The sequence below is a fragment of the Muscardinus avellanarius genome (genome assembly GCF_963383645.1).
Source record: "Muscardinus avellanarius genome assembly, chromosome: 19".
NCBI classification, from domain to species: Eukaryota; Metazoa; Chordata; class Mammalia; order Rodentia; family Gliridae; genus Muscardinus; species Muscardinus avellanarius.
In genome coordinates this window covers 15,560,031-15,587,346 of record NC_137805.1, presented here as the reverse complement: position 1 = coordinate 15,587,346, position 27,316 = coordinate 15,560,031, and the positions used below count along the sequence as shown (strand labels likewise).

At 49.4% G+C, this 27,316-nt stretch overlaps 1 protein-coding gene and 1 pseudogene across 2 annotated transcripts in view; one reads left to right on the top strand and one right to left on the bottom strand.

Moving 5' to 3' along the window:
* The window catches only part of LOC308277101 (histone-lysine N-methyltransferase SETMAR-like), a gene marked incomplete at both ends in the record, with an annotated part of 54,078 nt that extends 47,779 nt beyond the window's left edge, over window positions 1-6,299 (bottom strand). The window contains one exon of the mRNA XM_080716171.1: window positions 6,183-6,299. Coding sequence (XP_080572297.1) covers window positions 6,183-6,299 — 117 coding nt within the window. The remainder of the gene's footprint in view (window positions 1-6,182) is intronic.
* A 12,113-nt stretch (window positions 6,300-18,412) lies between these two features.
* On the top strand, window positions 18,413-26,159 carry LOC308277270 (histone-lysine N-methyltransferase SETMAR-like; annotated as a pseudogene). Its single transcript has 3 exons — window positions 18,413-18,671; window positions 19,780-19,832; window positions 25,394-26,159. The product of its transcript is annotated as a histone-lysine N-methyltransferase SETMAR-like (transcript).
* The last annotated feature ends 1,157 nt before the right edge of the window (window positions 26,160-27,316 follow it).

The window sequence follows — 27,316 nt, the reverse complement described above, 5'->3', positions numbered from 1 at the left end:
CAAATACTAAAATTCCAAGCATGCATCACCATGCTCAACTTAGACCATGAATTTTTATTTAAGATGTTATTTTTTATTTATTCATTTTTTATATTTATTTATTTTATTTTATTTATTTTAATTTATTGTATTTTGTGGTACTGGGTTTCCTGGAAGCCCTTCTACCTCTGAGCTACACTCCCAGACCTATTTTATATTTTTTATTTGGAAATAGGGTCTCTTAAGCCAGCACGGCTGGCTTCGAACGAGCGCGATCCTCCTGTCTCCACCTCCCAAGCACGGGGATTACAAGCATGAGCCACCACACCCAGCTCAGATGTTATGTATGTATGTATGTATGTATGTATGTATGTAATCATTTATTGTGGTACTGGATATTGACCTGAGGGACATTCTACCTCCAAGCTGTACTCCCAGCCCTGTTTTTTATTATTTTTTTTTGCAGTATTGGGGATGGAACTCAGGGGCATTCCTCCTCCGAGCTACACCCCTAGCCCTATTTTTTATCCCGTATTTTGACACAGAGTCTCTAGAACCGGGATTGCAGGTGTGTGCCACAGTGCTTAGCTCGTAACCACTTTTTGAGCAGCCCTCTACACGGGCCCTCTACCCAGTGCAGATGACTGTGCCCTCTACCTATCTCTTGATCAGACGAGCACAGTTCACTAGTTAGCTAGCTCTCAGTGAGAAAAAAGAACCCAAGTTTCAGGCGTGGTTTCTGTGTGTGTTGCTGTGCGTTGGAAGGTTATCGTAGTGAGAATCATGTAGACTGTCGATGTTGTCCCTATTTATACACCCAAGAGTGCCTGTGATGCCTTTGCTGTCCCCTGTCTGTTGAGCTGTACTGTTGGGCTGGAAAGTTGGTCATATACAGTACCTCTTGGAGCCGGGCGTGGTGGCGCACGCTTGTAATCCCAGCATCTGGGAGGCTGAGACCTGAGGATTGCAGTTCGCAGAAAGCCTGAGCTACTTAGTGAGGTCGTCTGCAACTCAGTGAGACCCTGTTTCAAAATAACAAGAATAAAAAATTGGGCAGGGTGTGTAGCTTGGAGGTCAAATGCCTCTGTGTTCCATCCCCAGACCCACTAAATAAATAAATAAATAAATAAATAAATAAATAAATAAATAAACAAATAAATAAATAAATAAAGTACCTCTTGGTCAGTAACATTTGCTATTAAGGATTTGAAGAATGTGGTCAAGTCTCACCATCAAATGAGTTCCATCTGACTTGGCCTTCTCTTTCTCTGGCAGGACTAAACCCGCCCCAGCACTCCATTACTCTCTGCCCTCCTGATTTCTCCAACCAGAAATCTCTGGAGCAAAAGGTGCTGTGTGGCCACTGCCCCTGGATCTTCACATGCTTATGTGCAGAAAGACTTGTTGCACCTGGGGACCCACACGCGGAGGACCAGAAGGAGCAGCGAGCCTCGGACGATAGATCCTGGAGCGACAGAGCAGAAGATCAAGACAGAGAAGACTCCAAGTCTCGGTTTGGTAGGCCCAAGAAAAGTACTTTTGGAGAATTTCCCAGGCCACCCCAGAGGCCACCAGGTAGCTCCCAGCATCACATCAGAGCACTGGGGATGAAGGATAGCCTGGCTCAGACGAGGACCCCCAAAGACTCCGACAAGGTGCTGATGAGGGCAGAAGGCCTAGGTCTTGGAGCAGTTGCCTGTGGCCAACGCAGACTGCGTTCCAGCAAGATGACCGGCCCGCTCAGTCACCAGAGGACACACTCGGGGGAGAAGCCATACGTGTGCGGTGTGTGTGAGAAGGGCTTCATTCTGATGACGTGCCTGACCAGGCACCAGAAGCTGCACTCGTGGAAGAAGCCCTTTGTGTGTGGCGAGTGCGGGCGACGCTTTACACGGAAGGCTTCCCTCATCATCCACCAGAGGCCGCACTCAGGCGAGAAGCCATTTTTGTGCCAAGAGTGCGGGCGAGGCTTCAGGCTGAAGTTTATTCTCACCATCCACCAGAGGACGCACTTGGGTGGGAAGCCGTTTGTGTGCCAAGACTGCAGCAAAGGCTTTACTCTGAAGTCGACCTTGGTTAGACACCTGATTACCCACTCAGGCGAGAAGCCCTATGTGTGCCTTGAATGCGGGCGAGGCTTTAACCGTAAGTCCCACCTCATCATCCACCAGAGGACACACTCGGGCGAGAAGCCCTACGTGTGCAGTGAGTGCGGCAAAGGCTTCAGCCGGAATTACCACCTCGTCAACCACCAGAGTACACACTCGGGCGAGAAGCCCTACGTGTGCAGTGAGTGTGGCAAAGGCTTCTGCCAGAAGTCCTACCTCATCATCCACCAGAGGACACACTCGGGCGAGAAGCCCTATGTGTGCAGTGAGTGTGGCAAAGGCTTCAGCCGTAAGTCCTACCTCATCATCCACCAGAGGACACACTCGGGCGAGAAGCCCTACGTGTGCAGTGAGTGTGGCAAAGGCTTCAGCGAGAAGTCCTCCCTCATCATCCACCAGAAGACGCACTCAGGCAAGAAGCCCTATGTGTGCCAAGAATGTGGGTGAGGCTTTAACCGTAAGTCCCACCTCATCATCCACCAGAGGACACACTCTGGTGAGAAGCCATATGTGTGCAGTGAGTGTGGCAAAGGCTTCAACCAAAAGTCCCCCCTCATTATCCACCAGATGACGCACTCAGGCGAGAAGCTGTACGTGTGCCAGGACTGCGGCAAAGGACGCAGCCAGAAGTCCAAACTCATCTACCACCAGAGGGTACTCTCAGGTGAGAAGCCATACCTGTGCCACGAGTGTGGGCAAGGCTGTAAACGTAAGTCCCACCTCATCATTGACCAGAGGACACACTCGGACGAGAACCCATACGTGTGCAGTGAGTGTGGCAACGGCTTAAGCCTGAAGTCCATACTCACCAGACACCAGAGGACACACTAAGATGAGAAGCCGTATGTATGCAGTGAGTGTGGAAAAAGTTTCAGCCGGAAGTTGCAGCTCATCATCCACCAGAGGACACTCTCAGGCGAGAAGCCATATGTGTGCAGTGAGTGTGACAGAGGCTTTAGCCGGAAGTTCCGCCTCATCATCCACCAGAGGACACACTCGGGCAAGAAGACATATGTGTGCCAGGCCACAAATGGGGACATCAAGAGTGGGATCGGTATTTGCAACACGGCATGCACAAAGAAATATTGCAGATAATTAAACCCAGATGCTTCCCCTAATCAGCAATAACTAGGAGGATAGGGGCAAGAGGAAGTGGTCGAGCTATAGAAAGGGCCCTATAGTGAAGCAATTAAGGTGACCAATCAGAGGGTATGGAATAGGAGAGGATGGAGCCTCTTTAAAAAGCAGGAGGAACATAAACATATGTATCAAAGTTAATCACCAAACAAGCATGGGATCGAGGGAGGGGGAGGGAATGCGATGGGGACTGGATGAGGGCTAATTGGATGATGTGTGCTTGTATATCCTCTCAAGTCTTGTATTCCAATGTGATGTATGATTACAATGCACCAATAAAAATAATTTTTAAAAAATTTGGCTGGCTTAAAGAAAGCAGAGCCCCGAGGGAAAGTGTTGTCTCTGGCCAAAGTACTCCCCCACTCCTAGATATTCTTTCATAACTATTATTCTTTTGGTAATGATTCTTTTAACTTTCCACACGAATTGCTCCGGTGATATAAGATCAGGACTGTGAGAGAAACTGAGTCTGTGGAAAATAAATTTTCTAGTAATTTGTCTAAGCCTCTAAACACCCTCGGCTTTGCTCAAAGACGTAATTCTAGTCAGAATTCAGATCCTGTGGAAGCATTCCTGCTACAGCAATTACAAATGCAGAATTCCTCCCTATCTGTGACCTTCATTCTAATCATTACAATAGAGCAGAGAGCTAGGAGGAATCTTGACCTTTGCACCTAATAATAGCACTGCCTGCAGACAGGGCGACACCACCTGGTTAAAATATTTATGACAGAACAAAAGACAGATATAATAAAAACTTCATGTTGTTTTTTGGGCCCTGTCTACTAAAATATATTTTCAGTGTTTAATAGGGTGAAGCGTTCAGACAGCAGATGGTATTGTAGACAAAATCCAACAGACATTCATCGAAAGCCTCTAAATCATCATAAATGTACACGGATTTCCCTACGCCAACTACACGTATGAAAGCTGGAATCTCCGACTTCGTCCCCATTCAGTTCAAAGGAGGTTGCTAGATAGAGAAGGACTTTGGACTAAGCCCTAGGAATAAAAGGTTTCAAAAGGGTTAAAGAAAACTCTTAAAAGCTGAATTCTTCAAGGGATTTTGGGTGTGACTTTTGTTCCTCTGGAGTTTGCCCACTAAAAGCCTCTGCAGCTGCAAGGCCAAGGCAAGGCCAAAGGGGCTGACTTAAAGCACAAGACCCACCTGCAGGGTCATGGGACTGATTTCAATCACAAAGACCTGGGCTGTCACAGGCCTTGCTTTTGTCTTGTTCAGGGTTGGTGATTTACATGTATATCTCACTATTGTTTTTTGGGTGTTTGCACTTTACTACTAGGGAATCACGGGGAAATAGGGAAGTACAAAAAAATCTTGTGCCTAGAATACAGTGTCAATTGCACAAGAGGCATTTGTCCGTGTCAATCGTTTCAGATTTTTTTTTCCTGGAGAGGAATCTCCACTTTTAGCGTCGTGAACAGGAACTTAAAGGAGTTTATTTCATAAAAAAAATAGGGAAAAAATCGCTGCAGAGAAGTGGCTGCAGAACTATAACCGAAACCTTTGTCCACCTTTCTGAGAAACTCCGTTCCGAACGGACTCAGTGCCCATATTCAGTGCCCAGCTGAGCCAGTCTGCCGCAACTTCCCACCCATGTGAAGACGCACTCGGCTGCGGCAGGTGAGGCTTTAGGTGGAAGTCCCACTTTATCGTCCACGAGAAGAAGCACTGCAGAAAGAAGCCGGACGTGTGCCACGAGTACAGCAAAGGCTTCAGCCAGGAGTCCATCTCTGTTGGACACTAGTGGACACACTCGAAGGAATAGCCATAGTGGAGGTCACTGTTTAGCATTTACTTTTCTTTGGGGATCATCTCAGCGAGAGCGAGACTGACCTCTAGTGGCGGTTAATGTATTGAATTATACTTTTCTTTGGGGATCATCTCAGCGAGTTTAGACTCCACTGTAGTGGAGGTTAATGTATTGCATTTTACTTTTCTTTGGGGATCATCTCAGCGAGAGCGAGACTGCCCTCTAGTGGAGCTTACTGTCTTTCATTTTACTTTTCTTTGGGGATCATTTCAGGGAGAAAACACTGCCCTCTATTGGAAGTTAATGTTTTGCATTATACTTTTCTTTGGGGATCTTCTCAGTGAGAATGAGACGGCCCTCGAGTGGAGGTTAGTATTTTGCATTAAACTTTTCTTTGGGGATCATTTCAGTGACTGCGAGACTGCCTTCTAGTGGAGGTCAATGTATTGCATTGTACTTTTCTTTGGGGATCATTTCAGCGACGAGACTGCCCTCTAGTGGAGGTTAATGTACTGAATTACTCTTTGGGGATCATCTCAGCAAGAACAACACTGCCCTCTAATGGAAGGTAATGTTTTGCATTATACTTTTCTTTGGGGATCTTCTCAGTGAGAGTGAGACGGCCCTCTAGTGGAAGTTAATGTTTTGCATTATACTTTCCCTTGGGGATCATTTCAGCGACGAGACTGCCCTCTACTGGAGGTCAATGTATTGCATTTTACTTTTCTTTGGGGATAATTTCAGCGAGAACGAGACTGCCCTCTACTGGAGGTTAATGTATTGCATTTTACTTTCTTTGGGGATCATCTCAGCAACTGTGAGACTGCCCTCTAGTGGATGTTACTGTATTGCATTATACTTTTCTTTAGGAATCATCACAGCGAGAACGAGACTGCCCAGGAGTGGAGCTTAATGTACTGCATTATACTTTTCTTTGGGGATTTTTTTTTTTTTTGGTGGTACTGGGGTTGCTGGAAGCCCTTCAACCTCCGAGTTACACTCCCAGACCTTTTTTACATTTTTTATTTGGAAACAGGGTCTCCTAAGCCAGCGCGCGCGGCTGGCTTCGATCCTGCGCGATCCTCCTGTCTCTGCCTCCCAAGCGCGGGGATTACAATCGTGCGCCACCACGCCCGGCGTGGGGATTATTTTTTGATTGATCAAAATTCATTGCAGCCACCCTTACCTGGAAGGGCGCTGGCCCCGCCCCCGGCGGCCACACGCTCACGGGCAAGTTCTCCAGGCCTCCTGCTATATCCAGCTGATCTATTTGAGCCGCAGGTGTCCCTTCAGAGGCTGCCATCCCAGAAGGTCACTTCCTGTCTTTAACTTCCGCGACACCCGGCCGCCCGGTGCCAAGCCTCCTTCCCTGACAGGGGGGCACCTCGCGGAGGATGCTGGGAACTGTAGTCGCGGCCGCGCTGCCTCACGGGAGTTGTAGTTTGCATGGCCGCAGCAGAGGCCTGAGGGGCGTGGGCTGACTGCACTTGTTTGGAGGGCAGTCATCTGCACTGGGTAGAGGGCCTGTGTAGAGGGCTGCTCAAAAAGTGGTTACGAGCTAAGCACTGTGGCACACACCTGCAATCCCGGTTCTAGAGACTCTGTGTCAAAATAAGGGATGAAAAATAGGGCTGGGGGTGTAGCTCGGAGGTAGAATGCCCCTGGGTTCCATCCCCACACCTGAAAAACAAAAAAGAAATTTAAGAAGTCTTTTCTCAAAAAAAAAAAGTTGTTTCTCATTGAGGTATATTTTGACAATGCTCAAACCCAAATACATGAACACCAGCACTGGACAATTAATTAAGTGGACAGCAGGAGGTAGGGGTCAGATTTCTCACTATGAAGCACATCATAGAATTAACTTTTTTTTTTCTTTTTTGGCAGTACTGGGGATGAAACCCAGGGGCATTCGACCTCCAAGCTACACACCAGTCCTATTTTTGTTTTGAAACAGGGTCTCACTGAGTTGCAGAGGGCCTCACCAAGCAGCTGAGGCTGACCATGAACTAAGATCCTCCTGTCTCAGCCTCCTGAATGCTGAGATTACTACTGGGCACCACCTTTATTTTTTTTGAAATGAGGTCTAAGTTGCTGAGGGCCTTACTAGGTTGATGAACCTGTAATCCTCTGGTCTGAGCCTCCCAGGTTCTGAGATTACAGGTATGTGTCACCACGCCCAGTTCAGAATTCATTTGTGTACAGACAAATTTGATCTTTTTTTAAATTATGATTTAAGACTGACTCCCGCTTACAAAAGTCAATTCTCTATGTTGTGTTACAGACGGCCCTGCAATTCAGAACTCAAAGCAGAAATTCAAGCATCATCCTCACTCCCAGGTTGACTCGGCTCGGCTGAATGGTCCTCATTGCAGCTCCCATGAAGTTGCAGTCGTCGTCTGGGATCCCGTACTGTGAAGCTCTGGCAGGACAGAGCGTCCACGCAGCTCGCTCGCTGCCCGGCGTCCATGAGGCCGCTCCGTGGCTGGAGTTCTCAAGCTCAGCAACAGGGTTTGAAGAGGAGAGTTTAAGGCCTCTCCTGAACCGAGCGCAGGGGCCCCTTAATATCACTTCTGTTATGTGAGGGGAGGGGCCAAGGGTGGGATTGGGACTGAAGCCAGAGGCAGTCTATCTCCCAGCCACACCCCAGGCTTTTTTATTTTGAAATGGGCCTTGCTAGGTCGCTGAGGTTTGCACTCAGTTGCTGAGGCTGGCCTCACACCCGCAATCCTCCTGGCTCAGCCTCCCTCAGGGGTAGGATTGTAGGTGTGCGCCAACACACCTTTGGTTCTACTTTTTGTTGTTGTGGCGGTGGTGGTGGTTTGTTTTGTGGTACTGGGGATTGAGCTCAGGGGCATTCTACTTCAGAGCTGCATGCCAAGGCGCTTTTATTTTTTGGTTTGAAACAGGGTTTTCCTAGGTTGCTGCAAGTCTCACTAAGTGCGTGCTAGGCTCTGCTCTATGCTTGATCAGGCAAGTTGACAAGCCTGTCCCAGATTCACAAGGAAGGAAAAAAGACTTTCTCTCATTGTACCTTGTTATCTCCGTCAAGTCTCCGTGCAGAGATGTTTTAAGAACATTGAAATAAAAATGCACATCTGACTACAGTGTTATTACAGAGATAGGATAACTACAATACAAGCTTTATTAAAAAGCGGATCATGCTGTAATTCCAGTATTTGGGAGTCTGAGACAGGACGACACAGATATTTGAGAGCTAAGAGTAAAGCAAGAAAGGGAACATCTCAGAACGCAAGAGAAGAGGCAGCTGAGGTGGGACTTGTTAGGAGGAAGCCATTCTTCCTGGAGATTCCTCCTCACTTGAAATCTCTCGATATAGTTCCTAGAGTCTCTCTCCACACAAAAGCAGACTTTATGATCTATGAGTGACTCGATCCTTACGCCTTCTAAGGACTTAATCTTGCATAATAGTGTGTGGGGAGCCATTAAGGCTTTTACCTTATCTTGTCTCAGCCTTACTCAAAAGTGCACTTCTGACTGTCCTTCCCAGAGTCACCAAGGTCTGGAGTCATGGAGTCTAAGTAAATAAGACCCCTCAGAATGACTGATGCTAACTGTTCTGTCTGCTAGTTAAGATTAGGTTTATGTAGTACCAGGCTCCCGTGTGACTCGCAAAGTGATATATGTGCTTTGGATTTTCATGATTGCATTCCTGTGCAACCCAAAGCTGGAAATTGTATAAATACCAGGAGAGAAAGAAACCTGGTTGTCGGCCAGCAGAGATATCGGCCCAGGAGTTTGCTGGCGACCCTCCCATGCTTGTTCATCCTCACGCCTCTCTTCAGAACCTGTACTTTTGCCGGCTGGCTCCCGCAATAGTGCACCTAAGATTTCAAAATATGTGTTATCATTTCTTATTTCTTATAAACATGTCAAGGTTCCAGATCTGTAATGAAGCAAAATTAAAATAAAGGCCACAAAACACAAAGACATTCTGAGACCACTGATGGAAGGTGCTTTTTATTACATTTCGTGGAATCGTAAAGAGATTGACTACTGGTCCTCTCCTCCACCCTCACTTTCAAAGAGAACACAAGGGGCCCGAAGACTGCCCCAGACAGGCCTCTGAGTGGAGCTGGAGTGGCGGCTTGTGGTGTGCGCGCTGCATCCTCCTAGGTCTGCTGAGGGAGCCTTCTGGCCCCAGCCCTGCCCACAGCTCCTGCACGCACGAGGCTCCTCCCCCCGCTGTGGCACCTGATGCAAGGCCAGGTGTGACCTGTGGCTAAAGCCTCGGCCACACTCTCTGCACACACACGGCCTCTCTTACCAAGTGTACCCACTTGTGTGTGAGTGAGGCTGACTGGCTGCTGCCCAGGCGGCACTGCCGGCACGTGTACGGCCTCTCCCGCGAGTGCTTCCTCCGGTGCTGATGAGTCCTGCCTGGTGGCTGAAGCCTCGGCCACACTCCTGGCACACGTATGGCTTTTCCTTAGAGTGTGTACACTAGTGTCTAACAAAGATGGACTCCTGGCTGAAGCCTTTGCCACACTCGCTGCACACGTACGGCTTCTCACCCGAGTGTATCCTCTGGTGAGTTGGTCTTCTCGCTGAAGCCTTTGCCACACTCGCTGCACACATATGGCTTCTCACCGAGTGTGTCCTCTGGTGGATGATGAAGTAGGACTCGTGGATCAAGCCTTTTTCACACTCGCTGCTCACGTATGGCTTCTCACCCGTATGTGTCCTCTGGTGTCTGGTGAGTGTGGACTTATCACTGAAGCCTTTGCTGCACTCACTGCACAAGTAAGGCTTCTCACCGAGTATGTCCTCTAGTGGATGATGAATTGGGACTTGTGGTTATAGCCTCGGCCACACTCGTGGCACACGTATGGCTTCTCACTGAGTGTGTGCTCTGGTGACTTGGAACTTCTGGCTGAAGCCTTTGCCACACTCACTGCACAGGTACGGCTTCTCGCGGTGAGTGTCCTCTGGTGTCTGGTGAGGGACTTATCGCTGAAGCCTTTGCTGCACTCACTGCACACGTAGGGCTCCTCGCTGAGTGTGTCCTCTGGTGGTGATGAGTTGGGACTTCCGGATGAAGCCTTTGCCGCACTCACTGCACATGTATGGCTTCTTGCCTGAGTGTGTCCTCTGTTGGATGATGAGGTAGGACTTCTGGCTGAAGCCTTTGCCACACTCACTGCACACATATGGCTTCTCACCCGTATGTGTCCTCTGGTGTCTGGTGAGTGTGGACTTCTTGCTGAAGCCTTTGCCACACTCACTGCACATGTATGGCTTCTTGCCCGAGTGTGTCCTATAGTGGATGATGAGGTAGGACTTCTTGCTGAAGCCTTTGCCACACTCGCTGCACACGTATGGCTTCTTGCCCGAGTGTGTCCTCTGGTGGATGATGAGGTAGGACTTCTCGCTGAAGCCTTTGCCACACTCGCTGCACACGTATGGCTTCTCGCCCGAGTGTGTCCTCTTCTGGTGTCTGGTGAGTGTGGACTTCAGGCTGAATCCTTTGCCACACTCACTGCACACATATGGCTTCTTGCCCGAGTGTGTCCTCTGGTGGATGATGAGATAGGACTTCTGGCTGAAGCCTTTGCCACACTCACTGCACACGTATGGCTTCTCGCCCGAGTGTGTCCTCTGGTGGATGATGAGGTAGGACTTCTGGCTGAAGCCTTTTCCACACTCGCTGCACACATACGGCTTCTCGCCCGAGTGTGTCCTCTGGTGTCTGGTGAGTGTGGACTTCTGGCTGAAGCCTTTGCCACACTCACTGCACACATATGCCTTCTCGTCTGAGTGTATCCTCTGGTGATAGAAGAGGTAGGAATGCTGGCTGAAGCCTTTGCCACACTCACTGCACACATATGGCTTCTCACCCGTATGTGTCCTCTGGTGTCTGGTGAGTGTGGACTTCTTGCTGAAGCCTTTGCCACACTCACTGCACATGTAGGGCTTCTCGCCCGAGTGTGTCCTCTGGTGTCTGGTGAGTGTGGACTTCTCCCTGAAGCCTTTGCCACACTCGCTGCACACATATGGCTTCTGGCCTGAGTGTGTCCTCTGGTGGATGATGAGGTGGGACTTTTGGCTGAAGCATTTGCCACACTCACTGCACACATATGGCTTCTGGCCTGAGTGTGTCCTCTGGTGGATGATGAGGTGGGACTTGTGTTTACAAATTCGCCCACACTCGTGGCACACATATGGCTTCTCGTCTGAGTGTGTCCTCTGGTGGATGATGAGGTGGGACTTTTGGTTGAAGCCTTTGCCACACTCGCTGCACACATATGGCTTCTGGCCTGAGTGTATCCTCTGGTGGATGATGAGGTGGGACTTTTGGTTGAAGCGTTTGCCACACTCACTGCATACATATGGCTTCTCGCCTGAGTGTGTCCTCTGGTGGATGATGAGGTGGGACTTGTGTATACAGCCTCGCCCACACTCGTGGCACACATATCGCTGCTCGTCTGAGTGTGTCCTCTGGTGGATGATGAGGTAGGACTTCTCGCTGAAGCCTTTGCCACACTCGCTGCACACGTACGGCTTCTCTCCTGAGTGCATCCTCTGGTGGATGGTGAGGGTAAACTTCATTCTGAAGCCTTTGCCACACTCGCTGCACACGTAGGGCTTCTCGCCTGAGTGTGTCCTCTGGTGGATGGTGAGGTGGGACTTCTGGCTGAAGCCTTTGCCACACTCACCGCACACGTAGGGCTTCTCACCCGAATGTGTCCTCTGGTGGATGATGAGGTAGGACTTCAGGCTGAAGGCTTTGCCACAATCACTGCACAGGTACAGCTTCTCGCCCGAGTGTATCCTCTGGTGTCTGGTGAGCTTGCACTTCTCGCTGAAGCCTTTGCCACACTCACTGCACACATATGGCTTCTCGCCCGAGTGTGTCCTCTGGTGGTTGATGAGGTGGTAATTCTGGCTGAAGGCTTTGCCACAATCACTGCACAGGTACAGCTTCTCACCAGAGTGTGTCCTCTGGTGTCTGGTGAGCTTGCACTTCTCGCTGAAGCCTTTGCCACACTAACTGCACACATATGGCTTCTCGCCTGAGTGTGTCCTCTGGTGGATGATGAGGTTGGACTTACGGTTAAAGCCTCGCCCGCATTCATGGCACACGTAGGGCTTCTCGCCTGAGTGGGTAATCTGGTGTCTAACCAAGGTCGACTTCAGAGTAAAGCCTTTGCCGCAGTCTCGGCACACAAACGGCTTCCCGCCCAAGTGCGTCCTCTGGTGGATGGTGAGAATAAACTTCAGCCTGAAGCCTCGCCCGCACTCTTGGCACACATACGGCTTCTCGCCTGAGTGCGTCCTCTGGTGGATGATGAGGGAGGCCTTCCGTGTGAAGCGTCGCCCGCACTCGCCACACACAAAGGGCTTCTTCCACGAGTGCAGCTTCTGGTGCCTGGTCAGGCACGTCTTCAGACTGAAGCCCTTCTCACACACACCGCACACGTATGGCTTCTCCACCGAGTGTGTCCTCTGGTGACTGAGCAGGCCGGTCATCTTGCTGGAACGCAGTCTGCGCTGGCCACAGGCAACTGCTCCAAGACCTAGACCTTCTGCCCTCCTCAGCACCTTGTCGGAGTCTTTGGGGGTCCTCGTCTGAGCCGGGCTCTCCTCCATCCCCAGTGCTCTGATGTGATGCTGGGAGCTACCTGGTAGCCTCTGGGGTGGCCTGGGAAATTCTCCAAAAGTACTTTTCTTGGGCCTACCAAAACGAGACTTGGAGCCTTCTCTGTCTTGATCTTCTGCTCTGTCGCTCCAGGATCTATCGTCCGAGGCTCGCTGCTCCTTCTGGTCCTCCGCGTGTGGGTCCCCAGGTGCAACAAGTCTTTCTGCACATAAGCATGTGAAGACGCAGGGACAGTGGCCACAAAGCACGTTTTGCTCCAGAGATTTCTGGTTGGAGAAATCAGGAGGGCAGAGAGTAATGGAGTGCAGGGGCGGGTTTGGTCCTGCCAGAGAAAGAGAAGCCCAAGTCAGATGGAACTCATTTGATGGTGAGACTTGACCACATTCTTCAAAATCCTTAATAGCAAATGTTACTGACCAAGAGGTACTTTATTTATTTATTTATTTATTTAGTGGGTCTAGGGATGGAACACAGAGGCATTTGACCTCCAAGCTACACACCCTGCCCAATTTTTTATTCTTGTTATTTTGAAACAGGGTCTCACTGAGTTGCAGACGACCTCACTAAGTAGCTCAGGCTGTCCGCGAACTGCAATCCTCAGGTCTCAGCCTCCCAGATGCTGGGATTACAAGCGTGCGCCACCACTCCCGGCTCCAAGAGTTACTGTATATGACCAACTTCCCAGCCCAACAGTACAGCTCAACAGACAGGGGACAGCACAGGCATCACAGGCACTCTTGGGTGTATAAATAGGGACAACATCGACAGTCTACATGATTCTCACTACGATAACCTTCCAACGCACAGCAACACACACAGAAACCACGCCTGAAACTTGTGTTCTTTTTTCTCACTGAGAGCTAGCTAACCAGTGAACAGGTGTGGGGATGGAACACAGGGGCATTTTACCTCTTTTCTACACCCCCTGCCCTATTTTTTATTCTTTATTTTGAAAAAGGGTCTCACTGAGTTGCATAGGGCCTAAGTAGCTGAGGCCATCCACGAACCGCAATCCTCCAGTCTCAGCCTCCTGAATGCTGGGATTACAAGCGTGCGCCACCACGCCCGGCTAGAACATCTATTCTAAATTTCTAATATTAATTTTAAATATAAGTTTAATAAAGGTCAATACTAAAGTTAATTTTTTTGTAGTAGAGATTAAACTCAGGGGCATTCTACACCCCAAATCACTCCCCAGGCCTTTTGATTTTTTATTTTGTAACAGGGTCTTGCTGGCCTCTGAACTATGAGCCTCGTGTGTGTGTGTGTGTGTGTGTGTGTGTGTGTGTGTGTGTGCGCGCGTGCACACTAGCTGTGCTAGGGATTAAACCCAGGGGCATTGTATCTCCCAAGGGCCTCACTAAGTAGCTGAGGCTGCCTGTGAACCCAGATCCTCCTGTCTCAACTTCCCAAGTACTAGGATTACAAGTGTGTGCCAACACGTCCGGCTCTAAAGTGAAATTTCTAAAATCTAGTTTCTAAATTTTAAATTTAAAAGGTATTCTAGATTTCCTAAGCTAAATATTTAATGTTATTTGGGCCATAACCTCTATTCCCCATGCCTTCAGTGAAATTATCAATCAATTGTAATATAGATATTTTAACAATAATTTGATTATCAATTTTTTTTGCTAGTACTGGAGATGGAACCCAAGGAGCATTCTGCCTCTGATCTATTCCCTCTGCCCTATTTTTTGCCTTTTTATTTTATTTTTGTGGTACTGAGGTGGAACCCAGGAGCTTTGTACCTCTGGGCTATACTCCCTGACATATTTTATACTTTATTTGGAAACAGGGTCTCACTAAGGTGCAAGGGGCCTCGCTAACTGGCTGAGGCTGTCCGCTAACCACCATCCTCCAGTCTCAGCCTCCTGAATGCTGGGATTACAAGCGTAGGCAACCAAGTCCGGCTATCAAATTCTTATTTTAATTCTATTCTATTGTCAGTGTATTCTGTCTCATATTTTAAAAATGAAATTATATTCTCTTGTGATTGCTTACATTTTGTTTATTTTATTCTGTTAGCTGAGCATGTGGCACAGGCCTGAATTTCAAGTCCTTGGGAGGTTGAGACAGGAGTAATCACAGGTTAGCAGCCAGCCTCAGCTACTTAGTGAGGCCTGTTTAAAAATAAGGATTAAAAAAAATAAGGGATAGTAGCTCAGAGGTAGAATGCCCCTGGGTTCAATCTCCAGTACTGCAAAAAAGGGGAAAAGTATATAAGGACAGGCGCGGCAATGGTGCACACCTGTAATCTCAGGACTTGGAGTTGAGACTTAAGGTTTGAAGTTCCAGGCAAGTCTCCGGCAACCATGGGTTCAATCCCCAGGGCCACCTCCTCAATTGTAAACAAGCTGGATAGGGATCCACCTGCCCGCGACCCCGGAATATGGGCACTGATTTCCAACTGCATAGCGCTGGATGGGGAGAACAAGGCCCTAGGACCTGCCCAAGTCCAGGTAAAAAGACCTCTGGTGAACTTCCGCTCCACTAAAAGTGCCAGAGCGCCCCCTGGTCGGGCACTTCCACTTGTCAAGGGGGAGAGCCCGGATGCGGAAGTCCCTGCAGGGCTCGCTGGGACTTGTAGTCTAGAGAAGCGCCGAGCAGGTACTCAGCAAGGTGGAGCGTCCTCAGAGAGGCTCTTCATGACTAACAAGTGTGATTTTAAGTTAAAGAGGCCACCATCTCCTGCTGGCCCTATCGCGTCACCCAGAGAAACCTAGCACAGCCAATGGCAGCCCCGAAGCATTCTGGGAGGAGAGGCCCACAGCGCAGAGGATCCTGGGAGTTGTAGTCCAGGCAAACTTCTTGTGGAGAGCCCGCGCTAAGGGGCGGACCACCCCTCGTTCCTCCCGGCGGTGGTGAGTGAGGCCGGAGCCCCTCGCTAGCCCTGCCCTTTTCTGCGTGGAGTAGAGCCCGCAGCGCCGTGAGGACGAGCCGGCCGCGTGGGTGGCGGAGCCCGTGGCAGCGCTGCCTCTGGAGAAGTAACTTGCAGTGAGCTGCGAGCCGGTGGGAGGTTAGTGCGCGGCCGGGCCTCTGTCCTAGGGTTCTCGTGGCGGAGAGACTCGGCCTGGGGTGGAATCCGACATGGCGACGGGGTCGCTCATGCCGTAGGACTGCAGGGTCGGGGGCTTGGGGCGTGGGGTGGTAGGGGTCTGAGATCGCAGGCAACGGGACTGTCCCTGGCGCCAGGTGTCCGGTGGTTCGTTGGCTTCCGAGCTGGTGGTGGTCAGGCCTGATCGGAGGCAGGGCCGAGGGCCAGGAACAGAAAGCTTTAAAGTGGCCATCTGCGTCCCCAGTGAGCTTGGCGAGGTGAGCAGAGGGTGAGAGTGCGAGGCCACGGAACCAGGCCCCAGCGGCCCCCAGGTGGTTCAGGTGAAGGGCTGACACTGCACAAGCCGCGGTCCCCCAACCCAATTCTGACTAATCATAAAAAAGCAGATAGAAGCCGGCGTGGCAGTGCACGCTTGTACTCCCCGCGCTTGGGAGGCTGAGACAGGAGGATGGCACAGGTTGAAGGCAGCCTCAGCTACTGAGTGAGGCTCCCAGCAACTTAGACCCTGTTTCTACATAAAGTATAAAATAGGTCTGGGAGTATAGCCCGGAGGTAGAAAAGGCCCTGGGTTCGACGCCCAGTACCACCAAAAAAAAAAAAAAATCTGATAGACACCCTCAGGTATGTTAAAAAGCCCACTTGTACCCTGTTTCAAAATGAAGAATGAAAACCAGGGCTGGGGATTTAGCACGAAGGTAGAATGCCGCGGGTTCCCTCTCCAGTAACACACACACACTCTACTTCCCAAGGGTGTCGGGATCACTATTTTCAGGACCCCCCTTTGTACTCTGTCTTTGCTCTTATCTGTTCTGTTGCCTTATATTTCCCTAACCTAAAAGAAGCTTTCATATTTCTGTACTCTTCCTAGTCCTCAGAGTTCGTCGATATCCACTGGAAAAGAACCCGGAATAGAAAGACCCCTTGGTTTCAATCCTGCCTTTCTAAGGCAGGGCGCAGGGCACGTGGCTTAAGCGGACAAGCGTGGTTTTGACTGGGCTTGGGGTGGCCACGGTGGCACGATCTAGGGTATCAATCTGTCTGACCGTCCCTGGGTTTGGCCTTGGAGGAGGATGTCAAGCTGGGGCTTCTTTGGCAAGTCTTGCAAGGTCCAGGGGGCTGGCGTCGGCCACCAAACACACAGGGTTTTATGTTCCATTTTCATGTTTTACAATGAGAAATGGCAGGTGCCCAGAAGCAGGTGGCCCTCCCCTGACTTGTCACGCAGAATCCACACTGAAGAGCCTCGTGACCAGCTTGACTCATCTCACAGACTCCTACAGCCTTGAAGAGCCTCGTCTCCACAGCCAGATCTCTGCAGCTTGTCGCTTTATAATTTGTCACCAGGGGCGAGGGACTGATCTCACTGTGCCTCAGTGTTCTGGTCTGTGAAGTGGTAACACGGCTTCTTGATTGGGCTGTTGTAAGGACAGATGAGGCGTGACGCGGTGTCTGGAACAGTCTCTGTGCAGTACGAGCTCAGCACGTCTTTCATCTTCAGTAGCAGAGGAAGGCTTCATGCTCAGTGTTGACAGCGTGTCAGAGGAGGCTCCATACCTCCCTCCTTGCTTGCCTTCCTCCCTTTCTTCTTTTTTTCTTGCGGTTCTGGGGATGAATTTAGGAATGCTCTGCAACTAAGTTTCACCCCAGATGTTTATTTTTTTTTTATCTTTTTAAATATTGAAACAGGGTCTCACTAAGTTTCCTGGCTGGCCTCAAGGTTGCAATCCTTCTTCCTCATCCTCCTGAGATGCTGGGATTACACGTGAACTCCACTGCTGCCGCTGGCAGGCTCAGCTCATAGACCACATCCCAGCTCTGCGCCTAGGAAGCCGCTCGCAGCCTGTCCTTGTCTTCTGTGGCAGATCCCCCCTGGTGCTTAAGGAGGAGGAGGTGCCGCCGTGTTGGCCCTGGAGGATTCCCAGTGACATTGCTGAACACTTTTTGTTCTTGCTCTGTGTCCTGTGATCCTGGCTGCCCAGGAGGACTGCTGGGGAAAGGGAGGACTCCTGGGCTCCTGACTGCCCAGCTCAGTTGAGGGCCTCTGCCTTTGCCTCTTGAACCATGCGCAGGTTTTCTGCGTTCAATTTTAGCATTTCCCGCAGTGTTCTCTCCTAGGATCGGAGCCCCAGCTGGTTCCTCCAGGAAAAGAGGCTCTAATGGTGAGAGGTTCTCCAGGGAGCACGGAGCCTGGTGCTCCCCTCACTGCTCCTCCACCAAGAGTCCTGCATTCCTCTCTCGGCAGCTGTCGGTTCTCCTGCCTGGCTGTGTGCTGCTTTGAACAACATTCAGTCGTGGGTTTCCATGGCCCTCACACTGCATAGTGGAAGAGAATGGAGGCCTTCACTGGTGGGGAGGAGGCCTCCCCCTCAGACACTGTGCTGTACATACGTGGCCACTTCTCATGAGCTCAGCCAGAGCAGGCCGCGGACTGTGGGAATCAGAAAAGGCTGGGCTGTGGTTTAGTCTTTGCCGTTGTGGAACTGTATGAGTTCAGTTCGTTAGGTTCCCCCAGCACCAATACGATCACTGTCCTTTTAAATATTTAAAATTTAGTCTATTGTACTTGACTAGCGTTTAATTTTTTTTATATTGTTTGCTCTTCTGCCTAGAGCTAAAGTTCTCAAAACTTAGGGATTTTTCATTTTCTCATGTATACCCCAAGCAGGCCACCCAGGACGTTGAATGTGTGTGTTCACAAGTGCAGCTGGCTGGATAGGGACAGGGTTTAAAGGTGTCAGCACCCATGGCAGCAGCGGTGCAGTCAATGCAGGATCTAGAGGTCCCTGCCTCCCAGAGCAGTCTGCTCCCTGGCCCTCACCCGAGCAAGGCCAGGCCTCAGGTGAGCAGGGCCGTGTCTGTGTTGCAGGCTCTCATGGCGTTCAGGGATGTGGCCGTGTATTTCTCCCAGGAGGAGTGGAGCCTGCTGAGCTCTGATCAGAGGATCCTGTACAGGGAGGTGATGCTGGAGAACTACAGAAACCTGGTCTCTGTGGCTAAGTGCGGTATGCTTAAGACTTGCATTCTTAACACTGGGAAGGTTATATATATTTGATGCAATTTTTTTTATTTGTTTTTTTTTTTTTTGGTACTGAAGATGAAACCCAGGCACATTCTACCTCTGAGCTACTCCCCCCAGTTCTATTTTTTATTATTTATTTTTAAACAAGGTCTCCCTGAGTTGCAAAGGACGTAAGTAGCTGAGGCTGTCCTCAAACCACGAACCTCCAGTCTCTCTCTCTCCCAAAGGCTGAGATTGCAAATGTGTGCCACTACAAACCAACTTTTTTTTTGGGGGGGGGGTGTTGGAGATTGAACCCAGGGTCATTCTACCACTGACCTACACCCTCACCCTATTTTTTATTCTTTATTGTGTAATTTTTATTTTTTATTGTGAACTAAGTTTTGAAAGGCCTCACTATGTTACTGTGGCTGGCTGTAAACATGCGATTCTCCTGTCTCCGTCTCCCAGGTACTGGGATTATGAGTGTGCACCAGCACGTATGGCTACAAATCTTTTTTTTTAAATTAGCTTTCGGGTTGCACTCAAAAGGAAAAACATGTAGTTTTCTGTGTCACAAAGAAGGTCAGATTTGTAGAGTTGAAAGTGTGTATGTGGCGCTGGGTGGTGGCGCACGCTTGTTATCCCCGCGCTTGGGAGGCGGAGACAGGACGATCGCGCAGGTTCGAAGCCAGTCGCTCTGGCTTTGGAGAACCAATTTCCAAATAAAAATATAAAAAATAGGCCTGGGAGTGTAGCTTGGAGGTAAAGGGTTTCCAAGAACCCGAATACTACCAAAAAAAAAAAAAAAGAAAGTGTGTGTGTGTGTGTGTGTGTGTGCGCGCACGCACAAGCGCTCTGGCTGATACTCTGCATTTCTGGGCCTTTTCCTCTGAGCTGGGCTCTCTTAGTAACTTATTTTCCGTGATGGGTGACGGCGGTGTTCATCCACCTGGCTTGGAACAGAATCAGCGCCTCCGTGAGTGGATCGGCCCCACTCGTTCAGGTCCTTGCCGCACCCTTTCAAGCTCCTCACCTGGCTTGCCTCTGAATTCTTCCCTGGCCCTTGACCCACGACGTAAGGTCATCTTTTCATCCTTTCCTGTGTGCAGGAATCCCGTTTTCTAAGCCAAAGCTGATCGTCCAGCTGGAGCAAGGGAAAGAGGCGTGGAGAGAAGAGAGCAGATGCGCGCCAGCCTCCCGTGCGGGTGAGTGGCAGGAAACTGGGCCAGTGAGCTCCAGGACGCAGGGTGTGAGCAGCCGAGAGGCCGGAGGGAGGCGGCGCCGAGCCCGAGTGCAGGGAGCTGCCTCTGGAGCTCTCGGCCTGCGTTCACATTGCCTGGCTCGGCCTCCCTTCCCGACCTCATCCTCATCCCCTGAGGGCTTCCCTGGGTCTCCTGTCGCCTTCCTCCTCCAGGAAGCCCTGGCCTTCCCGGGGTAACTCTTGAACATGTTTGTGTGTTTTTTTCTCTTTTGTTAACATCTTTTTAGAAAAGATCAAGAAGAATAGAGCAGAAAGTGAATGATATAAAGAAAAAAAAAGCCCAGTGGGAGACATAAAGCTCAAAAGTCAGTTGAGAAATTTAATTGGAGTGCTCAAAGCAAATGTAAGCTTAGAGTGGTTTTTACATTTTTACATGGTTATGTAAATTGCCAGGCATGGTGGAGCACGCTTGTAATCCCAGTCTTGGGGGGGCTGAGATGAGAGGATCACGGTTCACTGACAGCTCCAGCTACTTAGCGAGGCCCTTCGCAACTCAGTGAGACCCTGTTAATAAATAAATAAATAAATAAATGAAAAGACTTAAAAAGTACAGGTAGCGGTGTGGATCTGGGGTACAGTGTCCCTGAGTTTCATCACTAGGACTTCAAAAAAAAAATATGATGTAAAAATAAATATAACGTCCTTCATTTTGTCTTTTAGCCCTTAAAACTATTTAGTTTCATTAAGAAAAAGTTGACTAACCCCTGTTCCAAGTATTATATACATCCTTAACTTTCCATATTCTTCTTCATCAAGTACTACTTGATGTAAAACCTAAGAACGCAGCAGTTCTAAGGTATCAGTGACTCTTGTCTAATTGTCCTTTGCATTTTTAAGTTTTTGTGGTCATGAAGATTGAACCTAGGTTCATTCTACCTCTGAGCAACACCCCTGCCCTGCTCTTAGTCAAACAGGGTCTCACTAAGTTGTGAAGGCCTCACCAAGTCGCAGAGGCTGTCCATGAACCGCAATCCTCCTGTCGCTGCGCCCAAATACTAAAATTCCAAGCATGCACCACCATGCCCAACTTAGACCATGAATTTTTATTTAAGGTGTTATTTTTTATTTTTTCATTTTTTATATTTATTTCTTTTATTTTATTTATTTTAATTTATTGTATTTTGTGGTACTGGGGTTCCTGGAAGCCCTTCTACCTCTGAGCTACACTCCCAGACCTATTTTATATTTTTTATTTGGAAATAGGATCTCTTAAGCCAGCACGGCTGGCTTCGAACCAGAGCGATTCTCCTGTCTCCACCTCCCAAGCACGGGGATTACAAGCATGAGCCACCACACCCAGCTTAGATGTTATGTATGTATGTATGTATGTATGTATGTATGTATGTATGTAATCATTTATTGTGGTACTGGATATTGACCCTCGGGACATTCTACCTCCAAGCTGTACTCCCAGCCCTGTTTTTTATTCTTTTTCTTTTTGCAGTATTGGGGATGGAACTCAGGCGCATTCTACCTCTGAGCTACACCCCCAGCCCTATTTTTCATCCCTTATTTTGACACAGAGTCTCTAGAACCAGGATTGCAGGTGTGTGCCACAGTGCTTAGCTCTTAACCACTTTTTGAGCAGCCCTCTACACGGGCCCTCTACCCAGTGCAGATGACTGTGCCCTCTACCTATCTCTTGATGAGACGAGCACAGTTCACTGGTTAGCTAGCTCTCAGTGATAAAAAAGAACACAAGTTTCAGGTGTTGTTTCTGTGTGTGTTGCTGTGCGTTGGAAGGTTATCGTAGTGAGAATCATGTAAACTGTAGATGTTGTCCCTATTTATACACCCAAAGGTGCCTGTGATGCCTTTGCTGTCCCCTGTCTGTTAAGCCGTACCGTTAAGCTGGGAAGTTGGTCATATACAGTACCTCTTGGAGCTGGGCGTGGTGGTGCACGCTTTTAATCCCAGCATCTGGGAGGCTGAGACCTGAGGATTGTGGTTCGCAGACAGCCTGAGCTACTTAGTGAGGTCGTCTGCAACTCAGTGAGACCCTGTTTCAAAATAACAAGAATAAAAAATTGGGCAGGTTGTGTAGCTTGGAGGTCAAATGCCTCAGTGTTCCAACCCGAGACCAAATACATAAATAAATAAATAAATAAATAAATAAATAAATAAATAAAGTACCTCTTGGTCAGTAACATTTGCTATTAAGGATTTGAAGAATGTGGTCAAGTCTCACCATCAAATGAGTTCTATCTGACTTGGGCATTTCTCTCTCCGGCAGGACCAAACCCGCCCCAGCACTCCATTACTCTCTGCCCTCCTGATTTCTCCAACCAGAAATCTCTGGAAAAAAACATGCTGTGGGCCACTGCCCCTGGATCTTCAGATGCTTATGTGCAGAAAGACTTGTTGCACCTGGGGACCCACACGCGGAGGACCAGAAGGAGCAGCGAGCCTCGGACGATAGATCCTAGGTTCCATCCCCAGTTCTGCAAAAAATCTAGCGTATATTAGCAAGAGGCATGAATATACATTTCACTAGGATGCCGATGAAATTTAGTGTTGAGAGGGCGGACTGTGTACTCTCTGAGACAGACATCCTCGATTCCTTCCCTATTTGAGTACAATGAGAGAAAGTCTTGTTTCCTTCCTTGTGGATCTGGGACAGCCTTGTCAACTTGCCTGATCAAGCATAGAGCAGAGCCTAGCACGCACTTAGTGAGACTTGCAGCAAACTAGGAAGACCCTGTTTCAAACCAAAAAATAAAAGCGCCTTGGCATGCAGCTCTGAAGTAGAATGCCCCTGAGCTCAATCCCCAGTACCACAAAACAAACCACCACCACCGCCACAACAACAAAAAGTAGAACCAAAGGTGTGTTGGCGCACACCTACAATCCTACCCCTGAGGGAGGCTGAGCCAGGAGGATTGCAGATGTGAGGCCAGCCTCAGCAACTGAGTGCAAACCTCAGCGACCTAGCAAGGCCCATTTCAAAATAAAAAAGCCTGGGGTGTGGCTGGGAGATAGACTGCCTCTGGCTTCAGTCCCAATCCCACCCTTGGCCCCTCCCCTCACATAGCAGAAGTGATATTAAGGGGCCCCTGCGCTCAGTTCATGAGAGGCCTGAAACTCTCCTCTTCAAACCCTGTTGCTGAGCTTGAGAACTCCAGCCACGGAGCGGCCTCGTGGACGCCGGGCAGCGAGCGAGCCGCGTGGATGCTCTGTCCTGCCGGGGCTTCACAGGACGGGATCCCAGCCGACGACTGCAGCCTCATGGGAGCTGCAATGAGGACCATTCAGCCGAGCCGAGTCAACTTGTAGAACTGGGAGTGAGGATGATACTTGAATTTCTGCTTTGAGTTCTGAATTGTGGGGCTGTCTGTAACACAACATAGAGAATTGACTTTTGTAAGCGGGAGTCAGTCTTAAATCATAATAAAAAAAAAAGATCAAATTTGTCTGTACACAAATGTATTCTGAACTGGGCGTGGTGACACATACCTGTAATCTCAGTACCTAGGGGGCTCAGACCAGAGGATCACAGGTTCATCAACCTCGTAAGACCCTCAGTAACTTAGACCTCATTTCAAAAAAAAACAAAGGTGGTTCCCGGTAGTAATCTCAGCATTCAGGAGGCTGAGACAGGAGGATCTTAGTTCATGGTCAGCCTCAGCTACTTGGTGAGGCCCTCTGCAAGTCAGTGAGACCCTGTTTCAAAACAAAAATAGGACTGGTGAGTAGCTTGGAGGTCGAATGCCCCTGGGTTCCATCCCCAGTACTATCAAAAAAGAAAAAAAAGTTAATTCTATGATGTGCTTCAATGGTGAGAAATCTGACTCCTACCTCCTGCTGTCCACTTACTTAATTGTCCAGTGCAGGTGTTCATGTATTTGGGTTTGAGAATTGTCAAAATATACCTCAATGAGAAACAACTTTTTTTTTTTGAGAAAAGACTTCTTAAATTTCTTTTTTTTCTTTTTTTTTTTTCAGGTGTGGGGATGGAACCCAGGGGCATTTGACCTCCGAGCTACACCCCCAGCCCTATTTTTCATCCCTTATTTTGACACAGAGCCTCTAGAACCGGGATTGCAGGTGTGTGCCACAGTGCTTAGCTCGTAACCACTTTTTGAGCAGCCCTCTACACGGGCCCTCTACCCAGTGCAGATGACTGTGCCCTCCAAACAAGTGCAGTCAGCCCACGCCCCCTCAGGCCTCTGATGCGGCAGTTTGGAGAACTATTGGCCTGATGTATGTATTGAAGTTAACTCACTTTAAACTGGACACCGCGTTCTAGGCCTCTAATTCTGGCTACTCAGGAAGTAGGCAGGAGTTTCATGAGATTGAGGCCAGTCTCAGCAACACAGCCAGACCCCCATCTCCCAGCCCAAAAAACTAAAAATGGCTGGGCGTGGTGGCACATGCTTGTAATTCCAGCACTTAGGAGGCTGAGATCCAGGAGGATCGCAGCAGACAGCCTGGGCTACTTAGTAAGATCCTCTGTAACATGGTGAGACCTTGTTTCCAAATAGAGAATAAAAAATATGGCTAGGGGTGTAGCTCGGAGGTAGAATGCCCCTCGGTTCCATCCCCAGACCCGCAAATGAAATAAAAGAACTCACTTTATTTTAAGGATGAAATTAACTCATTTAAGAATAAACGCCAGGCGTGGTGGCACACGCTGGTAATCCCCGCACTTGGGTGGCGGAGACAGGAGGATCGCGCTGGTTCGGCCTTGCTGGCTAAAGAGACCCTGTTTCCAAATAAAAATATAAAAATAGGTCTGGGAGTGTAGCCCGGAGGTAGAAGGGCTTCCAGGAACCCCAGTACCACCAAAATAGTAATAATAATAATAAATTAATTTATATAACTATTCTCTTTAGAATCATCATAATCATTACTGTCCATAAAGCCATGTGTTTTGCTGCACTAGTTAGACTTTCCAAAATGCACATGAAAATAATACTTGTTGCCGGGCGTGGTGGCGCACACCTGTAATCCTTGCTCTTGGGAGGCGAAGACAGGAGGATCAAGCTGGTTCAAAGCCAGCTGTGCTGCCTTAAGAGACCCTGTTTCCAAAAATATATATATAAAATATGTCTGAGAGTGCAGCCCGGAGGTAGAAGGGTTTCCAGGAACCCCAGTACCACCAATAATAAAACTAATAATAATGAAAATATTTGTCTATTATATATACATATATATATATATATATATATATATATATATATATATATATACTTTTTTTTTTTGCAGTACCGAGATTGGAACCAAGGGGCATTCTACCTCCGAACGACACTCCCAACCCTACTTTTTTTTATTCTTTATTTTGAAACAGGGTCTCACTGAGTTGCAAAGGGCCTCGCTAAGTAGCTGAGGCTGTCTGAGAACCGTGATCCTCCTGTCTCGGCCTTCCGAATGCTGGGATGACAAGCGTGCGCCGCCACACCCACCTCTATTTGTACTTTTGCTGGCGTGTCTCACGCTGACTTGCACCGTTTCTATGTTGACAGTACACCCCGGATCACGTCATGGGACCTGGAGCCGCCATGGACCCCACTCAGATAACCTTTCCCGGCTGCAGGTGCGGCGCCGCCCCCTGCCTCCCCGGCTCTTGCCCCTGCCTCCGCCAGGACGAGAACTATGACGAGCACTTGTGCCTCAGGGTGCTAGGCCCGGGAGCCAAGTACTCCAGGCCCGTCTTTGAATGCAACGCCCTGTGCCAGTGTGCGGACCATTGCACAAACAGAGTGGTCCAGAGGGGGCTGCAGTTCCGCCTGCAGGTGTTCAAGACAGACAGAAAGGGCTGGGGGCTGCGGACCCTGGAGTTGATACCCAAAGGGAGATTCGTCTGTGAATACGCCGGCGAGGTCCTGGGCGCCTCGGAAGCGCGGAGGAGAACTCACTCGCAGAAGAGGCAGGACCCCAACTACATCATCGCCGTCAGGGAGCACATATATGGCGGGCCGGTCCTGGAGACCTTCGTGGACCCCACGTCCATCGGGAACGCCGGCCGGTTCCTGAACCACTCCTGCCAGCCCAACATGGTCATGGTCCCCGTCCGAGTCGACTCGATGGTACCTAAACTGGCCCTCTTCGCAGCCACGGCCATCGGCCCGGGAGAAGAGCTCTCTTATGACTATTCGGGAAGGTTCGCCCCCGTGGAAGGGGGGCGAAGAAGAGAGGCCCCAGGGCGGGCAGCTGCGGAAACCCTGCTCCTGCGGGGCCGCAGCGTGTGCCGGGTTCTTGCCTTTTGATGGTTCACTGTACTGCCCTTAGCCAGGTGTCCATCAGAAAGAGTGCAGGCGGAGGCTGGCCTCGAACCCGCGCCCCTCCTGGCTCAGCCTCCCAGTCCACGCTCGGATCTCGCAGCTCTGATCTTTTAGGAGAAACATTCTCCTGGTTGAAGCTACCAGTACTGGGCTCTCGCACCGAATCCAATCCGTACCGGGACTGCGAACGCATCCCACCATGCCCGGTTGCTGTCTTTTCCTCTTCGTTTTTACATAGATACATAACTGTTCAGAATACTCGCTTTCCCAGTTAGACGCGACTAAGTGTTTTCTTGCTTGCAGGATAAAAGCAAAAAATTGTGTGTCCTTAAGTTGGGTATCTTGCCCTTCTCTTCTTTCATCCTATAAGCAGAAATGTGTATGTGATGACCGGGGTAGGGGCAGCAATCCTAGCAGGCCACTCTCCAAGGTGATCCTCAGAAAGGGTCCTGCAAGCCGGGAGTGGTGGCGCATGCTTGTCATCCCCGCGCTTGGGAGGCGAAGACAGGAGGATCGCGCAGGTTTGAAGCCAGCCAAGCTGGCGTAAGAGATCCTGTTTCCAAATAAAATATAAAATATAAAATAGGTCTGGGAGTGTAGTCCCAAGGTCGAAGGGCTTCCAGGAACCCCAGGACCACCAAAAAAACAAAACAAAACAAAAAGGGTTGTGCAAACTGAGCATGGTGGTGCATGCTTGTAATCCCATCGCTTGGGAGGCTGAGACAGGAGGATCGCACGGGTTTGAAGCCAGCCTCAGCTACTTAGTGAGGCTCTCAGCAACTTAGTGAGACCCTGTTTCCAAATAAAATATAAAATAGGTCTGTGAGTATAGCCTGGAGGTAGAAAGCCTCTGGGTTCCAGCCCCAGTACCACCAAAAAGAAATAAAGAATAAAAAATAGGGCTGGGGATGTCACTTGGAGGTCGAATGCCCCTAGATTCCATCCCCAGTACCACAAAAGAAGAGGAAGAGGAAGAAGAAGAGGAGGAGGAGGAGGAGGAGGAGGAAGAAGAAGCAAGGGCGTGTTGAACAAATCAGCAAGGTAGAAGGTGGTATGAGTATCGGTACTGTGGAAAACGCTACGTTCTGATCTCACAGCGCTGTTTCTTTAGAAGAAACAGTCTCCTTGTTTAAGCTGCCATTATTGGGCTTTTGCACCAAATCC